At 43.0% G+C, this 22,051-nt stretch overlaps 1 protein-coding gene across 1 annotated transcript in view; it reads left to right on the top strand.

Annotated features, from left to right (window-relative positions):
- LOC8051429 (ATP-binding cassette sub-family G member 4-like) overlaps positions 1–22,051 on the top strand; it is a 60,284-nt gene that overhangs the window by 26,325 nt on the left and 11,908 nt on the right. Inside the window, exons 7-10 of the mRNA XM_042291641.1 lie at positions 3,936–4,050; positions 8,178–8,398; positions 10,572–10,649; positions 18,497–18,665. Coding sequence (XP_042147575.1) covers positions 3,936–4,050; positions 8,178–8,398; positions 10,572–10,649; positions 18,497–18,665 — 583 coding nt within the window. The remainder of the gene's footprint in view (positions 1–3,935; positions 4,051–8,177; positions 8,399–10,571; positions 10,650–18,496; positions 18,666–22,051) is intronic.

Genomic DNA, 22,051 nt, shown 5'->3' on the forward strand with positions numbered 1-22,051 from the left:
AGTTGAATAAGCCAATCAAACAACGCCAAAATTGCAACGTCATGACGTCTGTGATAGTTTTGGACGTTTACTATCATCGAATAAACAAACTAATTGAGCAGAAAATATGCACCGCCTTGCGCTTTATACACCGACACGCGGGTTTGACGTCACGGAGCTGCGGCGGCGCTGCGATCGCGCCGGAGCCGGGGGGTGTGGGCAAAAGCGCGCACGTTTCGCATGGGCGTCATAGCATTTCAGCATGTAGCGAAGTTGTGTTGTCGTTAATTGCACCGAAATGTACAAGAAAAGCAGCGGAGTGAGTTTCCACAAGTTCCCGGCAGACTCTGAAAGGCATAGAAGGTGGATAATATCCGTGGATCGAAAAGAATGGTCGCCTCGCGCGAACGACCGTTTGTGCGGCAAACACTTTCTTGGAGGCAAGTGCGGCTTCCATTTCAATCTCCGTCGCGAGGCTTGCTTATGTGCAGGGAAACCGTCGTCTGATCAAGACCACCCGGATTTTGTTCCCACGGTGTTCGCGCACAACGCACCGGCCAAGCGCTCGTCGGGGGCTCGCTACGCACGTGCTACCGAGCAGAAGGGGATCGGCGACAGAACGGCAGTGTTGTAGGCGTTACCGAAAAAAAGTAACGAAATACGTCACTCGTTACTTGCAAATAAAAGGTACGCGTTACTGAGCTACGTTACCTAAATATAAAAGAAACGCGTTACCGCTACCGATGAAAAGTAACGCACGTTACTTCTGCGTTCCTTTTTTAAATTATGATTTAACACATTTTACGGTTTTGACGATACCATAGAGTTATTATAATGTACGCTAGAGATTCAACTGGCGCTAGTGTCTATGCGACTTCCGTGACGCAAATTGAAGCAGACAGCAACCAGTCTACTTTTCCAGTCTTCCTGTGTATTCCTATGGGAAAGCGCGCGTGCATTTTGTCTCTTCGCCGGAAAATAACACGGAACACTTTGGTTATTTGGGTCGTACCGAATAGTATGTACCTTAATTAAGACTGTAAAAGTGTAATTGCTTTAGTTAGCGCATTTTTCTTCATCAGTGACCGATGTTTAACTTCGCTACATTTCAGTCCCAAACGTGTGTTCCCCAGCAGGTGTGTAGAAACAAGCGACGATTCGAAGCAAAATTACAATCGAAAGGAATGTAGAGTGTGTTCAAGGCTCGCCAGCAATCCGGTGACGCTTATATATTGATAATATGCCAGTCTTGTCACTATATAAAAATGACCCCGTCGTGCATGAGCGGATAAAAACATTCAAAACGTAGAGAATAAAGTCCGTGGGCTATAAAAGTTGTCTCTTCATATTGTTTTCTCTGCCAGGCAGCTTTTATCGGGCACTTGTTCTCAAAGATTTCGAGCGTGCGAGTGATATTTTGAACGTAGAACAAGCAGCTTCGCTCAGAGCAGAAAGAATAAAACGGTACTTACTTATTTAAAATAGGAATACATTACGCGGCCTTCAATTAATTTTGATCGTATATGCACGTGTAGTTACTGATCCGGTGTTACTACGTAGTTCTTGCCGTCTTTCTTAATTTCCAGATGTTCTTCTTTCGTTTGGCACGTATACCCCCCACGCTGAAAAGCGCCGAAGTCGTGTTCGCGCTAACAGTGTCCGACAGTGCACATAAATACACGTACGAAGCTGTTTTAGCACCGTTTTTAATGCGATGAATTTGAAAGAAAAACACCGTAACTGACCAATTATTTCGTCGGCCTGACTGAAAAATGTTCTAAGCTACCTAGTACGTACGAATTATTTGCGATATTTGCTCTTATGATTGAGCGCAGTGAGAAAATGCACTCGCATTTTCCCATAGGAATGCATTACCGGAAGTCAATTTTGGACTGGTTGCTGTCTGCTTCAATTTGCGTCAGCACACTAGCGCCACTTGAACCTCTAGCGTACATTATAATAACTCTATGGACGATACAGGTCATATATCAAGCAGAAGCTGAACATAAATACTTTATCTCTTTTTACGGTTTCACCTAAATACTTACGAGAAAAATCGCAAAGAAAACATGGCTTCACGCCTAAAACACGGAAACAATTGAAGTGCGATTTCTTTAAGACATGGGAAGTAGTAACGACTAACGTAACTACGTTATTTGAAATAGTAGCATAAGTACGTTACCCGTTACTGTGTCAAAAACGTAGCGAGTAGGGAACTACGTTACTGAAAAAAGTAACGCGTTCCTGGTAACGCCGTTACTTGTAACCTGTTACCGCCAAGACTGCAGAACGGACAAACCTTTACTGGTTGTAATGCCTTGTGGTCACGAGGGTATGAAAAATATCATACCTTGACTTGAAGACGCTCTGTGTATTTAATCAATTAATGTACACACACTTCCGCAGACCCACAGTCTGCTGATCCAGCCGGCAGTGCGGAAACCGACTCGATGTAATCGTAGGCCTTGAGAGACTTGTAGGCCTGCACCCTGTCGGCCGTGAACTGACTTGGCGAAAACTAAATAAACGACGACCTGAGCCGTCGACTTCCGTGGCAGCAACTTTACGTCGGAAGTCCAACACCTAGCTAGGCCTTGTTTACGGCGTACGGATCCTCGTAGGCAACGCCGTCCACGCACAGTTTGTTTCGATACCGCTACCGTTCAGGCTCGGGCAACGAGCTCAAATAGTCGGGCATAGCATACGACATACGTTATGAGGAAATACGACGCACAAATAAAGATACAAGCGTCCCTGCAACGTCAACAACGAGCGCACGCCATAGAGCGCAATGGCGAAAACACGGAGAGCCGGGATGCTTTTGCCCACATAGCTACCGCGCATGCGCGGCCTTCCAGCCGTGTTGGTAAACAGAGCCGCTCCGCGTGTCGGTCTATAGTATGCGTGTCTGCGTTTTGTGTGTTTTCGATTCTGCAAGTGCGCTCTGACCTATATGTCAATACAAAAAATAGTAGCACGATCGAAGTCCGCTAATGTCTGCCTGGACAATAGTTTTCTTGTTTTTAAGGCCTTGACGTCCGCACTTTTAGAGTTCTCTGACTGTATACAGCACCATGACACACTCTATAACCAATCATTGGTCTTTCTTAATTAGTAAAGCCAATGAGAAAGCCAATTGGTAGCTGATCCAATGTAATGCAGTTTCAATGGCAAAAAAAAAAAGAATTATTTTTGCTACTAAGGTGCCATTGTAGTTGCTTGCCTTCGTCCTTCGCCGAGCTAATTCAAAGAAGACCATCATCACTACTCCCAACCGATTCGTTCCCAGAGTAGACGCAAAACATTCCAAGAGTACACCTTTCTGCGTTTTTTATAATTGATCGGACATAGAAATAACAACTTACGGGAAGGAACTTTTTTTTTTTTTTTGCACCTTCGATTTATTTATGGCGGAGCGCGTACATTTTACTGCTAGACCAAGACTACTTTATCGTTGAAGGCTTTGCAATCCATAAATACCGAATATAGCTTAAACAATACAGTCTCTTCATATTAAACAAATACGAGGAAAGTTAGGGAGAGAGAGAGATAGAGATACGTTACACGCTGGGCTAACTTCTGGTTGTTAACTGGCCCTTTATTGCCAAAAGGTCCTTCGACAGTTTTCTTTGAAAGCTTTGGGGCCCCTGCATGAATAAATATCCTTTGAACTAAAAACTTGCTAAAAACAAATACATGTTTTTACTTGACTTGAGTTGATCTGTGGTTAATATTATCCATGGCTATGCGCGATCGAATGTTCCTAAAAGACAAAAAAGAATGAAGGTAAATTCAGAATGTTTTTGCAATGAGCTGTTTCTTTTATTTGAGCAAACATCGTCGCCCCTAATCCGTTTCAATATATCCTGCTGTGCATAATTATTGATCAGCGAGTCACGCCGTTCACTAAGTATTCTTAACAACTTAATACTTTTTTTCCACGGTTGCCCGCACAGCTTTATGTGCTCACTGAAGGAAGGCTCATCTACAGCGGAAGCCCAATGGAGATGAAAAGCAGCCTGGGTGCCCACGGCTTCGTTTGTCCCGCCGAGTTGCCCATCACAGAATATAGTAAGATATTTTTAATACTGCGTCCTGCCCGTCACTCAACAGATTGACAAGCTTTTAGTTTTGCACACTAAAACTGCCTTTCCCACAGATTTCACGACGGGCCAATCACAGAGATCTACAGGGCGCATGAATGGCGGGGCTTGAAAACGCAATCTGAACATGGACATTGTTCTAAAATACGTTATTAGCGAGTTTTATAATAGCGTACGCAAAATCTTTGCGTGCGCAGAGAAATAGCGTTACCGTCATGCGCCAATCTTTAACGCGGTTTTGGCTCGGCGCCTGCGCAGTGGCCATGACGCTATTTGTTTCCGTACGCAAAGCTTTTGCGTAAGCAAGTCTAAAACTCGCTAAAAAGTTGACTTAAAAAAATTGTTTTGTGCGTGTTCACTTCCTGTTCGGAACGCAGATAGCCAATCACTGCGAACATTGGTAGAATCCCAGGGAACGACCAAACTTACAGCACTTGACCTAACAAAAAATGCGATGTACGCACGAACCAACGTTACTAAAACAACTCAGTTGGGAAACTGCCATAGAGCCTGTTTAGAAAGAGTCGCTTCGATCCGCGATCATCCGTAATCGAGGACCGAACTAATGGCGATCGCAACGCCGCCATTTCTCGCACGGCGGCCACTCCGGGAACTGCACGTCTGCCCGCATCGGTTCAGGTCGAGTCGCATAAGGGCCGGCGGCGCCATCTCGCAGTGCCATTTCGCAGCAGCAATATAAGTGAACTTTCATGTTTTGACTAGCCGCTAAAGGGTGGCGCTGTTATTGTTCTTAGTTTGGTCTTGGTGGACGCGAGCGGTCCGGGCTTCAAGGATAAGTTTCCCAACTGAGAGTTTTAGTAAAGTTGGCTCGGACAAGGGCCATGAAGCTTCACCTGCCTGCGCGCATGTCGATTTTCAGATCTAGTCGTATTTTGAGCTTCGTCCTTTGCTGGAATCCTTCCGTTGTTTGCAGTCATTTGCTATCTGCGTTTTCGACAAGAAAGTGAGCACACAGGCTTCTTTCAAGTTAGAGTGTATGACGTTTCACTTACTCACTTTTCCTGCGCAGCGTTCTGTATATCGCAATATTCCCCCCTCCCCCGCGCGGCGAAAAGGTAGACGCGTGATGCATTTATTTATTTAATGGGGAAAACTACCAGCTCAATTCAGGGAGCTACTGTAGTAGTGCTTACAGAATTCAAAACAGCATAAAGCAGTGACGTGCCAACAAAAGAATTAGCTAAAATGAAATTCAATAGCATCTACAAAGTGATCAAAAGTCGTCAAAGACAGACTTTTATTTGTTAAGTTTTTTTTTTTTTCATTCCAGAATTGCCCGAGGGGAGAAAGAAAATTGAAAGCAATCATTTTTAAGCCTGTATTGTGTTAATGCTCGGCAATGATTTATTCGTAAGGATTTGGACTGTAAAGGTTTTAAGTAATTGGAGCTATCTATATAAAAATATTCATGATTTTATAAAGAAATTTCAATCTGTTAATTATAGCTTGTGTGTGTAAAGTCGGAAGCTGGGTTTTTTTTTTTTTTACTAGTTAAGTTGATGATAATCTAGTATTATAAGCGTCAATAATAAATAAACTGAGCGCCTCGCTTTTAAATGCGCTTTACTTCGTTAGTTCCATCATTAGTAAAAGGGCACCACACTGAACTCGCGTAATGTAAAATGGGTCTTACAAAACTTTTTTACGCTATGAGCTTAGTATCACAATGTGCAATCTTTTTCTGAGTGCAAACACATTGCTTCTGGTTTTATTTTCTGTTTTTGTTTTTAGGTGCTGGCTCCAGCTAAGCTTCTTGAACATAATCCCTAAATATGTATATTCCTCCACACCATCCACCCTTAGCCCGCCAAGAAAGTAATTCAATTTAATAGTTTTTTTTTTAAATTATATAGTCATAACAATCTTTTGTATCCATCCGGTTTGAAATGTCTGCAACAAAAGAGTTTATCTGTAGAGTGTGGTTGGGAAAAAGTTCCGTGGGTACTTAAAGGCTGTTTGAGAAATAAACCAGTTAGCTGAGTTTGAGTCGTTCTCTGTGTCTGTTCCTTCTACTGAAAGTTCTTCCGATTTCTTCCACCGCAGTCTCAGGTGTAATACGACATGAATAGTCATAACAGCTGTTTTATAAGGCGCATTTCCATTTGCCTTTTTTTTTCAGCAGTAGATAGCAGTGAGCGCGTCCTGTGATTTAAATTTGTCTTTTGTTTAACTTATGATATATGAAACAGTCGTCTGCAAATATTCTGAAAGAAAAAATCAATGTCAGTCGTTATATCATTTATGTAAACTAAATATAAAAGGGGTCCAAGCACTCACCCTTATAATCCTCCTAATAAGAGGGGAAGTTTGCCCGAATCAAGTGTATATAATAAACATATTGATGCCTACCTGCTAAAACTGCTGTGGTCGATTTTAAAATTTGGGTGTTATTAATTGTGTTATGAAGTTTTGCTCACAGTTTCGGATAAGTTAACGAATGCCTTAGCATATTCTAAAAATACTATGTCAGTTTCCCCTCAATCAGTAATGGTTTCTGCTAATTCGTGAGTGAAGTCAATGAACTCTGTAGTGGTGTAGTGCGATTGTAGTGCAGGTATAAGAGCGCATTTGCTTTGTACAGCTTTGCTCGAAAACTCTCGCGTGCGCGACATGGAGGACCAAAGCGGTACCCAGACTGAGTTTTAAGGCGACAAAACTATTAGGATAATTCGTTACCAGGAGCCCAAATTGTTCATATATATGTGTTTAGCACCAAAGGAACATTTCCATCCTGAGCCCCACTGTCCTTCGTGGCTCTACTTTTGGTAAGCAGCCGCACAAAGGATTGTCGTTGAACGTCGTCTCCTTTTTAACAATTCCTCGAGCAGTTCCAACAGCCGAAGCGTCGTTAGAATTTTGTGAGTGCGTTTGTTGGACTAGCAAAGCCTTTCGATCCCAGTTGAGCACATTCGCATCGCGTACTCCATTACTGAGGGAACGCATGCAAAGGATGTAACAAATGCTCCCGGAAAATTGAAGAAACCAATATATTGCTCCTTAGTGAGTCCAACGCTTGACTACACTTGTGTTTTGTGGGACCCACACTAAAAGTGATACGCTGTAATATCTTCAAAGTCGTGCCGCAACGTTTGTGTCAAAAAAACTATAATAGAATTGCCAGTGTAACAAACATTAAAATCATAATTGGATGAGAAAAACCCGCACTTGAAGTTTTTCCATGCTATCTGTATTATTATGACAGGAATTAACAAACATCGCAATTTAGAACCATCAAACTATATATTTCAAGTCGGGTAGATTTTTTTATGAAAATAAAAGGAATATTTCGTCTAGAAAAACTCTTTCCTCACACAATCACCGAGCGGAATGCATTGCCTGATTCTTCCAGTAGGAGTACTGGCGTGGGTTTGCTTCTTCCAGAAAAAGAATCTGATTTTTAACTTGCTTGCCTTCAATTTTATTTTGTGTTCATCAACAGCCCTTATTGATCTGTTACCAATTCAGGTTCCACAAACAAGTTTTGTTGTGTTGTTGTTGTTATTAATTATAGGCTGTACCTGCTATAGACGCTTTAAACATGCGCCAGATTGAGCCGCCATTGCCGACCTTCTCTTGTCTTACCGAGATCCCGCTGAAGCGGCCGTTGACAAGCCTCTACAAAGGCGTATGCTGGGGAGAAGGACACAGTAGCACCTAAAGTGGCAATAACCTGTCCTGCTGTAGCAATAATGAAGTGAAGCGAACGGAATAAGGCGAAACAAAAGCTAAAGGTCGGTTATGGCGGCGCCCATGCACAGCCGCCTGAAAGCGTATATAACCCTTCGGCGCTGCAGGTTGGTTTCCTAAATAAATAAATACAAAACAAACGACACAGTTGTTCTATTGTTCTTTCGTGTCAAATTTTCCGACTGTCGCAGTTGCAGCTTTCATTCACTTTTCATTCTTGGAGCGCGTCTCGCACCGTTAACATGCAGCTTGCTTATCAGAATCCCGTGCAGGACACGTGGCTGTAATAGCGGTCCTGGAAGGGTACCTTCAACAAATGTCCATCTTCAAATGCAAGCAGCTCTATTCCCTTCAGTGTCCCCACGACGGCGTGGCCCTTTGTCGCAGTGCTCCAGGTGTCTGCCAAGATGCACGGCGGCCTGCGGGCCCTGGCCGAGACCGAGGCCATCAAGGCCAGGGAGGCGATCGAGGCCAAGTCGAGTGAGGCCGGCCCCAGCGACGCTCCCGTCGTCACGGTCGATCCCGGGTTCAAGAAGGAGGGCGACGACGGGAACGAAGAGGCAAAGCCCAGCAGCAGGCGCAAGGGAAGCATGGCCAACATCTTCGAGGTTGTTAGCCAATCTATGAAAGAAAATACGATTCATTTTCCCCCCTTTTGCTACTCTCTGGCAGGTTCTTATCATAGTCTTAAAATAGAAGAACTACGAGAGAGCTAGGCTCCGCCCCCCAAACTTCCAGAGGGAAACGGTGTCTCCACCCACTCCGTTCGAAAGCAACCTTTTTGTGACGTCAAGTAAAAAGAAAATTCCGTCAATTTCCATTGTTTTTTTGCTTTTTGTTTTTTGTTTTTTTTTTACAAAATGCAGCGGTTCCCCTAATGCGTCTCGATGCAGTGGGCGGAGTGTTGCATTTTGTGGGTGGAGCCTCTTCCGCTCTGCCTTATGTTGCAACGAATTATAGAGTGACAAACACCGGTTTTTTCTTGTACACCTACAAGGCTGAGTCAGCTTCTTTGGAGCCCCGAGCAATCTTCAGTTGTAGTCTGATAGAACATGCTCACCGACATCTTCTCTTGTGGCCAGGTGATAATGCACAGCTTAAGAAGCCCGGGCCGTGGTGTATCGTGCATGCTCGCGCTCCTTGCTTCATTCCTCGGCGTTGCTCTCGGCTAACTGTGTCGCCTTGTTGGCTACAGAGCAATGAGAAGACGATAGGCCCTCGCCACGCCCCGCGTTCAAAATCTGTCGCTGACAATAAAGATCTGTATTTGACGCGTCTGTGAACAGTGTTTGTCGCTTGTCACTCCGATATGACAAGGCCCTGTGCGTACATCGATATAACTGCAAGCTTTATATGAGCGGCCAGTTTTCTATAAACCTGCAGAAACACTACCGAAACACTGAGTCACTGGGCGAGACTTGTTTCAGATGAAGGAATATGGCCAAAAAAATACAGCGCAGCTGTAATATTGTATGATGTCGGTAATATGTTCATGTTGTTTTCACGCTCTACTTGTTAAGAGGTATGGGACGCTTCTTCGGAAACGTTTCCTGCTTTTATTACATTCAGACGTAGTGTGCTAACGAGAAATACGCATAACGTTGTTAGAACTTTTAAAGAACGTCAGAAAGATTTACGATTTGTGTCTTTTAATCTCAAATACGATAAACTAAAAATAAGATCCCAATAACTTTCTTGCAGTTTCTTTCAAGGTAAACTCGTTGATGCTAAAGTAAAAAGCTGGGCGAGATAGGCGAGACTGAGTAATCTATAGGCCTTTTCCGCTTACTCTCGCCCCCGACCGCCAAGTAGGCATATCCGGTATGGGCGACGAAAAAATATTCAAACGTTTCAATCTGCAAATAGTAAAAAAATAAAGGGGAGACAAAACGAGAATGGGTGACGGTTCCGCTTATCTCATAAATGCATTCTATTGGCTTGGCGGCGAAAAAACAATGTTTTCGCCCATACTGGAAGTGACGACAATTCAAGATGGAGGCGCCCTTGTGAAAAAGGTCTATATAACAGAAAAAGCAACCTTTTGTGATAATGTAGTGATTGCGCAGGCGAGCTGGTGGATGTTAACCATTTTGTTCTTAGCCCGAGACTGAGGCAGGAAAAGAGGAAAGTTCAGTTTTCTTCTACTTTGAAACTTTCCTCTTTTCCTGCCTCAGTCTCGGGCTAAGAACAAAATGGTCAACCTTTTGTGTGTTTATCCTTTCTGGTTATTCCCTCAGTTTCGAGTATTGTCGAAGATAAGCCCAAAAAGCTCGTGTATATATATATATATATATATTTTTTTTTTTTTTAGAATATTAAAAGTTTGGAACTTTAGTGTGATTTTGATTTTCTGGGAGCATGGCACTGACAGATCGAAACTTTAACGTAACTGCAGCTGTCAGAACCCCTAAAAAATTCGTTTTATCGAAACAAAATATTTCACACAAGCGCACTGTCCAAATTAATGTCACCCATTTGTTTCATTTATATCTTATTGCTTATTTATTTTGTTCACCCTTTGTTCTTCGTCGTTCTGTTCAAACACTTCTTGGCTCCGACTACCGACACCGCACCATTTTTGGTAATAGAGTAACTTACAATAACCTAATTAAGGCAAGCGTGTTTGAAACTTTCACTTAACAGTGTAGTGAACATTCAAAGCGATTTATTCAAATCCATAAAAAAAATACCACGTTACCATTTTAAATGCTGCATGTCGTTTCGTAGCATTTTGCATTCCACATTTTCTTTACAAGAATCCCAAACTCTCACCGGTTTCAGGGACGAGTGGAAGTGGACTCCAGGGACCACCTTTCCTTGATCTTCAACCGTTTCATCTTCTACACCTACAGGAGTTCGGTACGGTAATAGCCACATCAAATTTAATCAAATCTCTAACCAACTGTCTGATTGGAGGGAAATATCAGTACTAATCGGCAGTCTTAAAAGAATGAAGAGATGAGATCGCAACGAGAAAGCGCAAGCTAACGTAGACTGAGCCCGAGTCTGTAATACTGCACGAAAGCGCACGACACTATACTCCGTCTCGCTAGTTGCGTGCAGTAGAGGTGAAAGCAACACCAGGCGAGGGGAGAAATGGCAAGCACTGGAAAGGCTGGGGACGAGGAGAAAAACCTCCTCTCTTCTCTAATGTTCCTAATGCTTTTCCGTTTTCCCTCGCCCTCCATTGCCCTCCGCTCCCGTCCAGCCTTTCTAGTGCTCGCCTTTTCTCTCTTCGCCTGGCGTTCCCTTCGCCTGCATTGCACAGAACTAGCAACATGGAGTTAGAGCGCCGACGGGAGAGCGCACGACAGGAGATCGCCGTGACATGAGACCGCGTGTTATTAGATCGCGCGTCACCAGTACGCATGTGCGCGTCTTAGGAATGATCGATATTGGCGTCTTCAAACACATGTCTTTACGGAGCTACTATTTTGACGCCAAATGGAGCCGCATTTCGAAAGCTTGATGTCATTTAATTGACTGAGTACGCAAATTAAGCTGGGTGTAGAGGCACAAGCGTCTTGAAAGCAGCGGTCTGTAGGCACACCATTTAAGATCATTTATTTTGTTCAGGTTATCTATCCTAAGACAATACATTACCGCGCAATTGTCATCGTTGCTGCTTATAGATTACTTATTTTAAATTGTTTCACTACTTTCGCTCTCGAGACAATTCTACTTGCAAGTTTTGTCCCCCATAGAAAAAAAAAAAAAAATCGGTTTACGTATCAATGTGGGTAAAAAAATATATTGGATTGGCAATCAGCTTTTCTTTTTTTTCTTTTTTTTTTTTTTTTTTGAGGGTGATATTAAACATTTTAGTTCTTTACCAAAAGTAAGGCTGCACGAGCCTAATGTTCGTGCAGCTGTTACATCATTATCATGTTTAATTCTGGCAAACGTTCGGAAAACGTCGCATTTGGAACGCGAGAAATCAGTCCGCTCGTTCCTATGATTAATGACGAAATATAAAGCTGCACTCGCATATCGTGCAGTTCTGGCTGTCGCGTAACAGATAATCCGATGTGTAATAACCCAGTTAATATAGATCTTTCCAAAAAGAAAGTTCTCCTGACCGGTTCTATTCAACCGTGTTCGTGCGTATGGCACGTGATTTGCTCTCTTTCGAAGTGAGGAATATGCGCATGTTGGGGGGGGGGGGGGGGGGGGGGGGGGGCCTGAAGAGATTACACGCTGGGCTGAGGACTTGTGAATCTTGGAATGCTGTATAGAAGGAGATCCGAGAGTTGAACGTTCTGTCATGAAGAAAGGTACCCTAGTGCGGTGGCAATCAGTTCGTCGAACGACGTTTCATGGACAAATCGTTTCGTCGACACTGCGATGTTTCATCGACAGATCGTTTCGTGGAAACGAGCACCCGCTCGTTTCATCGACAGATGTTGCGACGTTTCGTCGACAGCTCGCTCTGCTAGCTCCTGGTTAGCTCCTGGCTCCGCCAGCTGCGCCTCCTGACGACCTCTGCGCCTGCGCGGCGCGCAGCGTCCTTTCTCAAGTTAGATTTTTAAAACATTCAACAACATGCGCTGCTCTTGAGGGCTACGCTTTCGGCAGCATACGTGATCGAGGTGTCTGTACGTCATCGAATGCAACCCTTCGCGATCTGGCCGCCGGCACTCCGACTGTTTTGAAAAAGTGGCTGGGTCATTTCCAGGGCAAGCGTATCTTTCCGCGCGTCACGTCTTTTGGCAGAATCCTCAAGAGCCACCTGAACATAGCATGGATAGTCCACACGTCAAAACACTGAAGCTCTTAAAAAAACAAATTTGAAAGAATAAACGAGGCCTGTTTGCGGTGCACACAGCCTTCCTACCGTTGAGAATGGCATAAAATCGGTTTTCAAGCTAATTGGCATCTGGTCTTAGCCGCTAGCAATAAACTTTGAAGGAGACTGAGCATTTTCCTACGCGTGGTTTACTTTTACGGTAATAAAACACGGTTTTTTTCTCCTCCAAACACTGGGTATTCAACGTACTGTACTTACCAGGCCGCATACGATTTTTAGTCTTTAGCATATTTAGCTTCTGGATAATGAATAACACAATAGTTCTGCATATGTTATGCCTGTACTGAAATTTTGCATGCACATAAACCAATATGTGACCAAAGAACATTAGATCTAGAAGCCGCTCTTTTATGAAAAGAGCCACGAACTTGCCCGAGGTATCTGTCTGCTGGCATCGATAAAAGAACAATTTAATGTCGCGTGTGAGGACCAGTCGGCTGCTGCCGACAGATTTCGTCTAGTGGTACTATCGCCTCCAAGGCCTTGCATGTGGCGGCTGTTCGAGAGAAGCTTTATAATGCATTAAGTTGCACATTAGATATCAACTATGGTTTACTTTGTGCAATACGACTAAACTTGGTGTACTGTTTTATTTATCTGTTACCAATTCTCGTGTTTGTTTATTTATTTATTTATTTTTTGCATTGTAATGTAGATTTTTTTTTATTTTTTAGGTTTACTCGCGGGCAGCGTGCTCCCGGTAGTGCGAGTGTTATTGGTTTTCGTGCTTTTGTTATTTATTTTTATTTGACATTGTTTTCAGCCCCCTTATAGTCTAATGTCCTTTTTAATCGGCCCTTAAGGATAAATTACGATGAAACGAGTGCGACTAAACAGCTTTTTCGCGTATAAGTCGCAGTAGCCAGTAAAACACTGCATCACTTTTCCTTTTGAATAATTGAGGGTAATGAACATGTTTAATTTCAATTCAAATATTAGGGTTGTAATGTTGCAATAAAAGGCTGCAAGCTGTATTTTTGTTTAAAAATAACCAATATGAAGAAGAAAAAAAGTGTTTACGCCCTTTTCCGCAACCCACCATTGGATCGAAGTTTTGCTTTGTGCCTACGGATATTTTTCTCCACCACTTTTCTTCTTCCAGTAACTTTCGGTTCTATAAACGGGCATCGGAACTTGCAAATATCCGAATAGGAGGCGCGCGAAGTCCTGCGCGCTCTTGCTTTTCCATCTGACACAGATGAGAGCCAGAGGATAGCTCAGTTGCTCACCTTGGAGAGCAACTGCGCTAGGCATCGCGTTTTTCATCTGTTACAAGCGCATGTAACTTAAGTTTCCGGCATTCCTTTCGGAACCGCAAAAAAAAAAAAAAAAAAAAAAGTTTGTCGACGAAACGTTTTACGGTGGTGCTGTCGACGAAATGATTGTCGACGAAACGTCACACTGTCGACGAAACGTGTGTCCATGAAACGTGTGTCCACGAAAAGTTGTCCACGAAACGTAATTCCACGAAACGAGTTTCGACGAAATGATAGGGACCCTAGTGAGTTCGTCGAACGACGTTTCATGGACAAATCGTTTCGTCGACACTGCGATGTTTCATCGACAGATCGTTTCGTGGAAACGAGCACCCGCTCGTTTCATCGACAGATGTTGCGACGTTTCGTCGACAGCTCGCTCTGCTAGCTCCTGGTTAGCTCCTGGCTCCGCCAGCTGCGCCTCCTGACGACCTCTGCGCCTGCGCGGCGCGCAGCGTCCTTTCTCAAGTTAGATTTTTAAAACATTCAACAACATGCGCTGCTCTTGAGGGCTACGCTTTCGGCAGCATACGTGATCGAGGTGTCTGTACGTCATCGAATGCAACCCTTCGCGATCTGGCCGCCGGCACTCCGACTGTTTTGAAAAAGTGGCTGGGTCATTTCCAGGGCAAGCGTATCTTTCCGCGCGTCACGTCTTTTGGCAGAATCCTCAAGAGCCACCTGAACATAGCATGGATAGTCCACACGTCAAAACACTGAAGCTCTTAAAAAAACAAATTTGAAAGAATAAACGAGGCCTGTTTGCGGTGCACACAGCCTTCCTACCGTTGAGAATGGCATAAAATCGGTTTTCAAGCTAATTGGCATCTGGTCTTAGCCGCTAGCAATAAACTTTGAAGGAGACTGAGCATTTTCCTACGCGTGGTTTACTTTTACGGTAATAAAACACGGTTTTTTTTCTCCTCCAAACACTGGGTATTCAACGTACTGTACTTACCAGGCCGCATACGATTTTTAGTCTTTAGCATATTTAGCTTCTGGATAATGAATAACACAATAGTTCTGCATATGTTATGCCTGTACTGAAATTTTGCATGCACATAAACCAATATGTGACCAAAGAACATTAGATCTAGAAGCCGCTCTTTTATGAAAAGAGCCACGAACTTGCCCGAGGTATCTGTCTGCTGGCATCGATAAAAGAACAATTTAATGTCGCGTGTGAGGACCAGTCGGCTGCTGCCGACAGATTTCGTCTAGTGGTACTATCGCCTCCAAGGCCTTGCATGTGGCGGCTGTTCGAGAGAAGCTTTATAATGCATTAAGTTGCACATTAGATATCAACTATGGTTTACTTTGTGCAATACGACTAAACTTGGTGTACTGTTTTATTTATCTGTTACCAATTCTCGTGTTTGTTTATTTATTTATTTATTTTTTGCATTGTAATGTAGATTTTTTTTTATTTTTTAGGTTTACTCGCGGGCAGCGTGCTCCCGGTAGTGCGAGTGTTATTGGTTTTCGTGCTTTTGTTATTTATTTTTATTTGACATTGTTTTCAGCCCCCTTATAGTCTAATGTCCTTTTTAATCGGCCCTTAAGGATAAATTACGATGAAACGAGTGCGACTAAACAGCTTTTTCGCGTATAAGTCGCAGTAGCCAGTAAAACACTGCATCACTTTTCCTTTTGAATAATTGAGGGTAATGAACATGTTTAATTTCAATTCAAATATTAGGGTTGTAATGTTGCAATAAAAGGCTGCAAGCTGTATTTTTGTTTAAAAATAACCAATATGAAGAAGAAAAAAAGTGTTTACGCCCTTTTCCGCAACCCACCATTGGATCGAAGTTTTGCTTTGTGCCTACGGATATTTTTCTCCACCACTTTTCTTCTTCCAGTAACTTTCGGTTCTATAAACGGGCATCGGAACTTGCAAATATCCGAATAGGAGGCGCGCGAAGTCCTGCGCGCTCTTGCTTTTCCATCTGACACAGATGAGAGCCAGAGGATAGCTCAGTTGCTCACCTTGGAGAGCAACTGCGCTAGGCATCGCGTTTTTCATCTGTTACAAGCGCATGTAACTTAAGTTTCCGGCATTCCTTTCGGAACCGCAAAAAAAAAAAAAAAAAAAAAAGTTTGTCGACGAAACGTTTTACGGTGGTGCTGTCGACGAAATGATTGTCGACGAAACGTCACACTGTCGACGAAACGTGTGTCCATGAAACGTGTGTCCACGAAAAGTTGTCCACGAAACGTAATTCCACGAAACGAGTTTCGACGAAATGATAGGGACCCACCTTAGTGACACCAGCTGTTGTTCAGCGCTCTCGTGATGCGCTCTCTAATAGTAAGTTTTAGCAGATCGGTTTTTCCGCCCCGATAATGATACCTCTTCTTCCCTCCGGCGGCCTTTGGCATGCATCGTGTCGTTATCGGGCGAAAGATCATCTGCTGAAAACTTTCTAATTACACGTGCTTTCGTATCCCAGCGCTCTCCTGTTGTGTGATTCGCTGTCGCGGCGCCATCTATGGCGCTCTCCTGTCACTCGCTCTGCCGTCGGCGCTCTCGTGTCGTACGCTCTCGTGGCGCCCTCCCGATGTGGTCAGAGGAGACGGCTGAAAAAAAAATGTTTAATAGTCTTGCCATAAAGGTCAGTCTTGAAGAGAGAGTAGCGTTTATAGATGTCGCTATTACCAAAATGGAAAAAGTGATGTGAAACAGGTATCCAAATGAAAAGAAATATTTCCGTGAAATCAGTGGGGACAAAAGACTTAAAAGCGAGGTCAGTGCAGTTGCTGGAAACAGAAAAATACGGAAAATTGCCGATTCTTCCCAGGTCGGTCTTCCAAATAAAAAGCGAACGCAATAATGAATTCGCTTTATCCTGAATGGAGTTTGAAGATTGCTAAATTAAGGAGAACAATCAGTTCGGTTTGAGGCATTCTCTTTTTCCCTGTTTTCTGTACCTTCCTCGCTAAAGTTTCTATTTCATACCCCAGTCTCGGGTTCAGTTGTAACATGGTAAACATTCACCGGCTCGCCTGTTCTTTGACCTTTTCTTTTTAAAAATTAGCCTTCTTCCATAATAAACAGATTATAGCAAACAACGTATAGAAAACCAAACAAAAAATAATTGAATTCGCCAGAAAAGCATAATGCAAACTGGGTTAGGTCTGCATTCAGGCTTACAAAGAGCAAACGACAGTTTAAACATTAAAGCAAATAATACAATAGAATCTATAATTCCAGCAATAACAAAAATGAACGCTCAAAAAGTGGTATCTGGAAATAGATAGTCAATAATTGTAACGTTTCTTGTTTGTTTTAAAGACAATAGAAAACACTCACGATAAAGCGATTTACTAGTCCGTTATTTCCATTTAATCATTTCCTATTCTTCTTTACTGACCTCGCTCCTACTCTTCTTCTAGGGAGTAGTCCACCGTCACAATAATTATCAAACTTCCTGGATAGAGAGGTCATGCATCTTACTATACTGCTATTTACCCCAAGAACCGTAGTAAAAAAGTCCGTCTGCTCGCGGAACGTTACTAATTTCCCCCTTCATGTTATCAAGATATATGTAGGTACACCTTCGATTCGCTTCATATTATTTCATCGATATGCACACGTTTCAAACACCAAAAGCACCGATTCTTCCTTCGAGAACTAAATCTTGTCAGAACTACATCGCGCAGTTTATGATTGATGTGCAGAACTTTTAAAGCGGAGCTGTTAAGGGCTAACTTCCCCAGGCTCGTGTCCGTGTATGTCGACACAAACCTACCTGGACAGCTACCACCATCTATAGACCCTTTACAGCAGCTGTGCATGGGCGCCGCCATAACTGACCTTCAGTTTTCGTTCCCTCTTATTCCGTTCGCTTCACTTCATCATTACCGCAGCAGGACAGGTTATTGCCATTTAAGATGCTACTGTGTTCTTGTGCCCAGCATAGGCCCTTGTGAAGACCCGTCAACGCCCGCTTCAGTGGCTCGGCATCTCGGTAAGACAAGAGAAGGGCGGCTATGGCGGCTCAATCTGGCGCGTGTGTAAAGCGTCTATAAGCGACGGCGGTAAGCACACAATCAGTATGGTTCCTGCCGTCGCTCGTAGGTGGCGGCAACCTTTCCAGCTATAATAGAAGAATGTATAGTTGGGCGCGTTGGTGGGAATTGATCGTAGGAAACAGCGCGAAAAACAGACGACAACGAAGAAGAAGCACACAGTGTATCGAGTACAGCTCCGCTGGTCTTCCTTCTTCACGAAAATGAAAAAGCTGAGCGTTTTTTTTTTTTTTTTTTTCTTGACAAGAAATGAGTTTAATGGTAAAAATACTTGTTGGTGGGCTAGTTGATGATGAACGTTTTGAACCACTCGTAGCCTATGTGACAGTATGTGCATCAATTGGGAGGCCCATAGTTCAAATTTTGGCCCCGTCGTTTATTTTGGCTTTCAGCGGTTTCGTAAAACTTCATTCGAATTTTATTTGACACTGTTTTGCTTTGCTCGTGTTGCGGGGCAGCGATAGGTACGTTGGGAGTTAACTGAGCATGATTGCGGCACGATGTTGCAGTAGGGGAATGTTACAACGAAGCAGTGTTTTTGGCGAGGTACTGTGGCGCGTGCCCTTCCGACGCCCCTTCACAGTGTCAGGGGTATACTGTTGCGACGGCAGGTGTACATGGCGTACCGGCAGTTCGTGAACCTCTCGCTCATCATCGTCTTCGCGAACGTGTTCAAGGCGGTGGGCTACGACAGCTCCTTCGTGCACATGGACGTGAGCTTCATCTGCCTCCACTTTGCCTTCCTCTCCCTCTTCTCGCTCTTCAACGCCACCGTCAAAAGTGAGCAAAGGCCATCTTACGAGCGCTATTCGGTATCCGGTGCGCTGTTTGCGGTGCGCCAATCACTGCGATAAGCGAAAATCGCAGGCGAATGACGAGAGAACACAAGGGAGTTTCCACGTCACATCGTATAATAATGATCCGGGTCCTATTTTATATATTTCTGTAAAAACTATGTTAAAGTCATGTTTTTGGGAGGAGCATTTGTATGTGAACGTTGCAGCTAACTTCATTCCGGAGATATGACATTTCGAAGCTAGGGGCGTGGAGATTCCGAAGGTTTCACAATGGCACTTTGCACAGCCGCCAATATCCCGCAGAGGCATGCACGTAGTAAGTATTTTTCCTACTTATTTTACAAACAAATATCCAACATGTACAAGCCATTTAAAAAATTCCAATAAAAGATTTTCATGAGAAAAAAAAAACATACGAAAAAACGTCAAAAAACACGTTTTAGGGACAAATTCACGTATTATTTACTATGCAACTACTTAATACAAAATGACATAAAATATTTAAAAAATTAGCACCTTTAAATATGTTTTACGAATATATAACAAATATATCCTTAGCCGTTATTTTATTTGTATTATTAATGCGGAAACGCAGTTAATTTTTCTAAATGTGGCGATATTGCACGACAATATTAAAGAAAAAACTCCATCTTTTGTTTCTTTTAAACTTTTTATAACCGTCTGCAGTGTCTTCAACTAACCTCTGATGGCAAAACATTGAGTAATATATGATCTCCAAAAGAGAAAACAGACAATAAACCTTCACTCAAATTGAGCGAGCTTGTCTTCGTTATCGGGGCCTCGCCGCACAACATCGGCTCCAAGGAGACATTTTCTAGAACTGACGAAGATTGTACAGCGGTGCTGCTCTATCGTAGGGTATAAAAAGTCATGCTGTCCCACCCCGCGCATCCCTGAGCATTTCGCTTACGAAAGACCCTCGGTGGCAGCCACTGTTACCGACAGTTGAGAATTGTATGCACCGCCCATTAGCTTGATATGATTTTTTATATAATTATGTTAATAACTTCGTTTAGTAATTATCATCGTATTTAATACATTTTAAAGCTTAATTTCGAGAAAAAAGATGATGGGCTTCATTGAAAACTAATAAATCCTCCATAATTATGGAGATATAAGGCATACGCGGCATCTTACGGCACACAGAAAAAACACTCAATATAAACACGTTAGGAAAAAAAAAAGGGAGGGGGGACGTTTAAGGAGGTAACGCAAAAAGAAACAAATATGAAGCTAAGCTAGGGACAACATGCCTTTCTACACCATATGGCGGAGGAGCACCGCGCTGTATAGCTTTTGTCAGTTCTAGAAAATGGCTCTTCGGAGCCGACGTCGTGCTGCAATGTTTTGAGGTTCAAATGTCACTGAATATTTTGCCATGACGAGTTATTTCAAAATACTACAAACAATTAAAAAAAATCAAAGATAAATTAATTTTTTTAATTGATGTGCAATTTTGCAACATTTAGGAAAATAAGGTGCATTTCTGAAATATTAGACCAACTACAATATTGGCTAATCGTATGTTTATATTTTTCTTAGTGATTGAAGCGGCATTTGACCTTCTGAAGCAGGTTTTGTGGCAGGCAAAATATTGGTTTCGAGCAGCCACAGCTACTTTTAGAGCAGATGCCAACATCTGATAGCAGATCACTTGAGAAACAAAAAAGCGATTGCGTCGTTAAACGAGATTATCTTTAATAATAAGTGAGGGTTTCTTTTTGGTTCCAGAGCATATTACTTATTAATTTTTGTAATAAGAATAAAAATGATGCAAAAGAAACACACCTAGGACTTTTTTTTCTTTTCGGATATAATGCTCTGGTCACAGTAGGTTCCATTTACAATGGCTAAAACAATTTATTGAAAATTAATCACAGCGCAACTCTTTGGTTGGGACAGAGCGTCACTTTTCCCCTTTTTTACAGTCGGTATTGTCTTTAGCCCGTAAATATAATGTCTGTAAAACACGAGCAAAAACCAGCATATACGCTAACAAGTCTACCAATAGAAATGCATACCCCAAGTTTTATGAACCTGCCAAAGTCACGACTCTGATAACCTAAACTGCAAAAACAACCATCCACAAATATTATGAAGGCCTACAAACGCGTCCTAAACGTGGCACTGCTCTTTAGCGGCGTTGGAGCCAGAGTTGAATCAAAGTTAGTTGTTCTTTCGATCAACCGCCTGCACAGAAACAACCTTGACTACCGTATTTCTTAAGATGTGGAATCGCTCTTTGTTTGTAATTAAAGGTTTAATTTATAATCTAGACAAAAGAAAGTAGGCCTGGAATAGCACTGAGCATAAGGTCCGAGCCAATCACTTCAACGCAGGCGTTCCTCTACGTGTGCCGCTGCTCCTAGCACTCCGGTGCAACGTGGTGAAGCTCGAAGCGCGCACTGGTGAGGGGCTGTGGAGATTGACGCGTGCGGCACAAGTGCCACGGCACTCTGTAGCCACGGCACTCTGTAGCCACGGCGTGGAGGCATATGGAAGGAATGATAATCGAATGATCTCATCAGGAGTACAAGGCCCTGATTGTGTTTTATCGCAGTATCCGCCATCCTACTGTTTTGCAGTTTTCTCGCCACCTTTGGCTCCTGACATCGCCGGCGTCGTCTGGCAATTTAGACGATGTTGGCAGCCAACCGGGAAGCGGATCAACCGGCTGGCGCGGTTGACGAGGAATCTTCGTTTAAGCCTAAGTCAAAGCGCCGCCTACGCTACGAGCCAGCGTGACTAATCAAACAATGTAAAAGTGCGACATCATGGCGTTCGTCAGCTTCATGTACTTGTTCTTTCATCAACTAGACCAACCAAGCGCAGCTAGTCTCGCGTGACTTGCGATTGCGCAATTTGATGCAAAATGGCCTCTGCACTTTCATCACCGTATTCGTAAAATGCTTTTAAATATGCGCATTTTTATACATTTTGCACCATCTTATATAAAGTAGTGGGTTGGTAAATAATTTGTGAATGTGTTTGTAAAATGTGTTTACTTGGCGTGTTTTGTAGGTCATTTTTATAGCAATCTTTTTTTTTTTTTGTAATCTTAATATGCTTAGTATATGTTGTAAACCTTTCATAAAATAAGTAGAACAAATTATTACTTCGTGCATGCTTCTGTATAAAATCGATGGCGGTGAAAGGTACCATTGTGAAACCTTTTAATGTCGACGCCTCGAGCTTCGAAATTTCATATCTCAGAAAGAAAGTTAGCATGACCCATTGCGACCGCGCAGATGACTTCTTATGGTTTGCCTGATTTTTTGTGCCCCGCCATTCACCGGAGGCTCTCCGTATACTCGATTGCAGTGATGGGTTCACAGCGTGATTTACGGG

This window comes from Ixodes scapularis, unplaced genomic scaffold (genome assembly GCF_016920785.2).
Source record: "Ixodes scapularis isolate PalLabHiFi unplaced genomic scaffold, ASM1692078v2 PGA_scaffold0__279_contigs__length_252992795, whole genome shotgun sequence".
NCBI lineage: Eukaryota > Metazoa > Arthropoda > Arachnida > Ixodida > Ixodidae > Ixodes > Ixodes scapularis.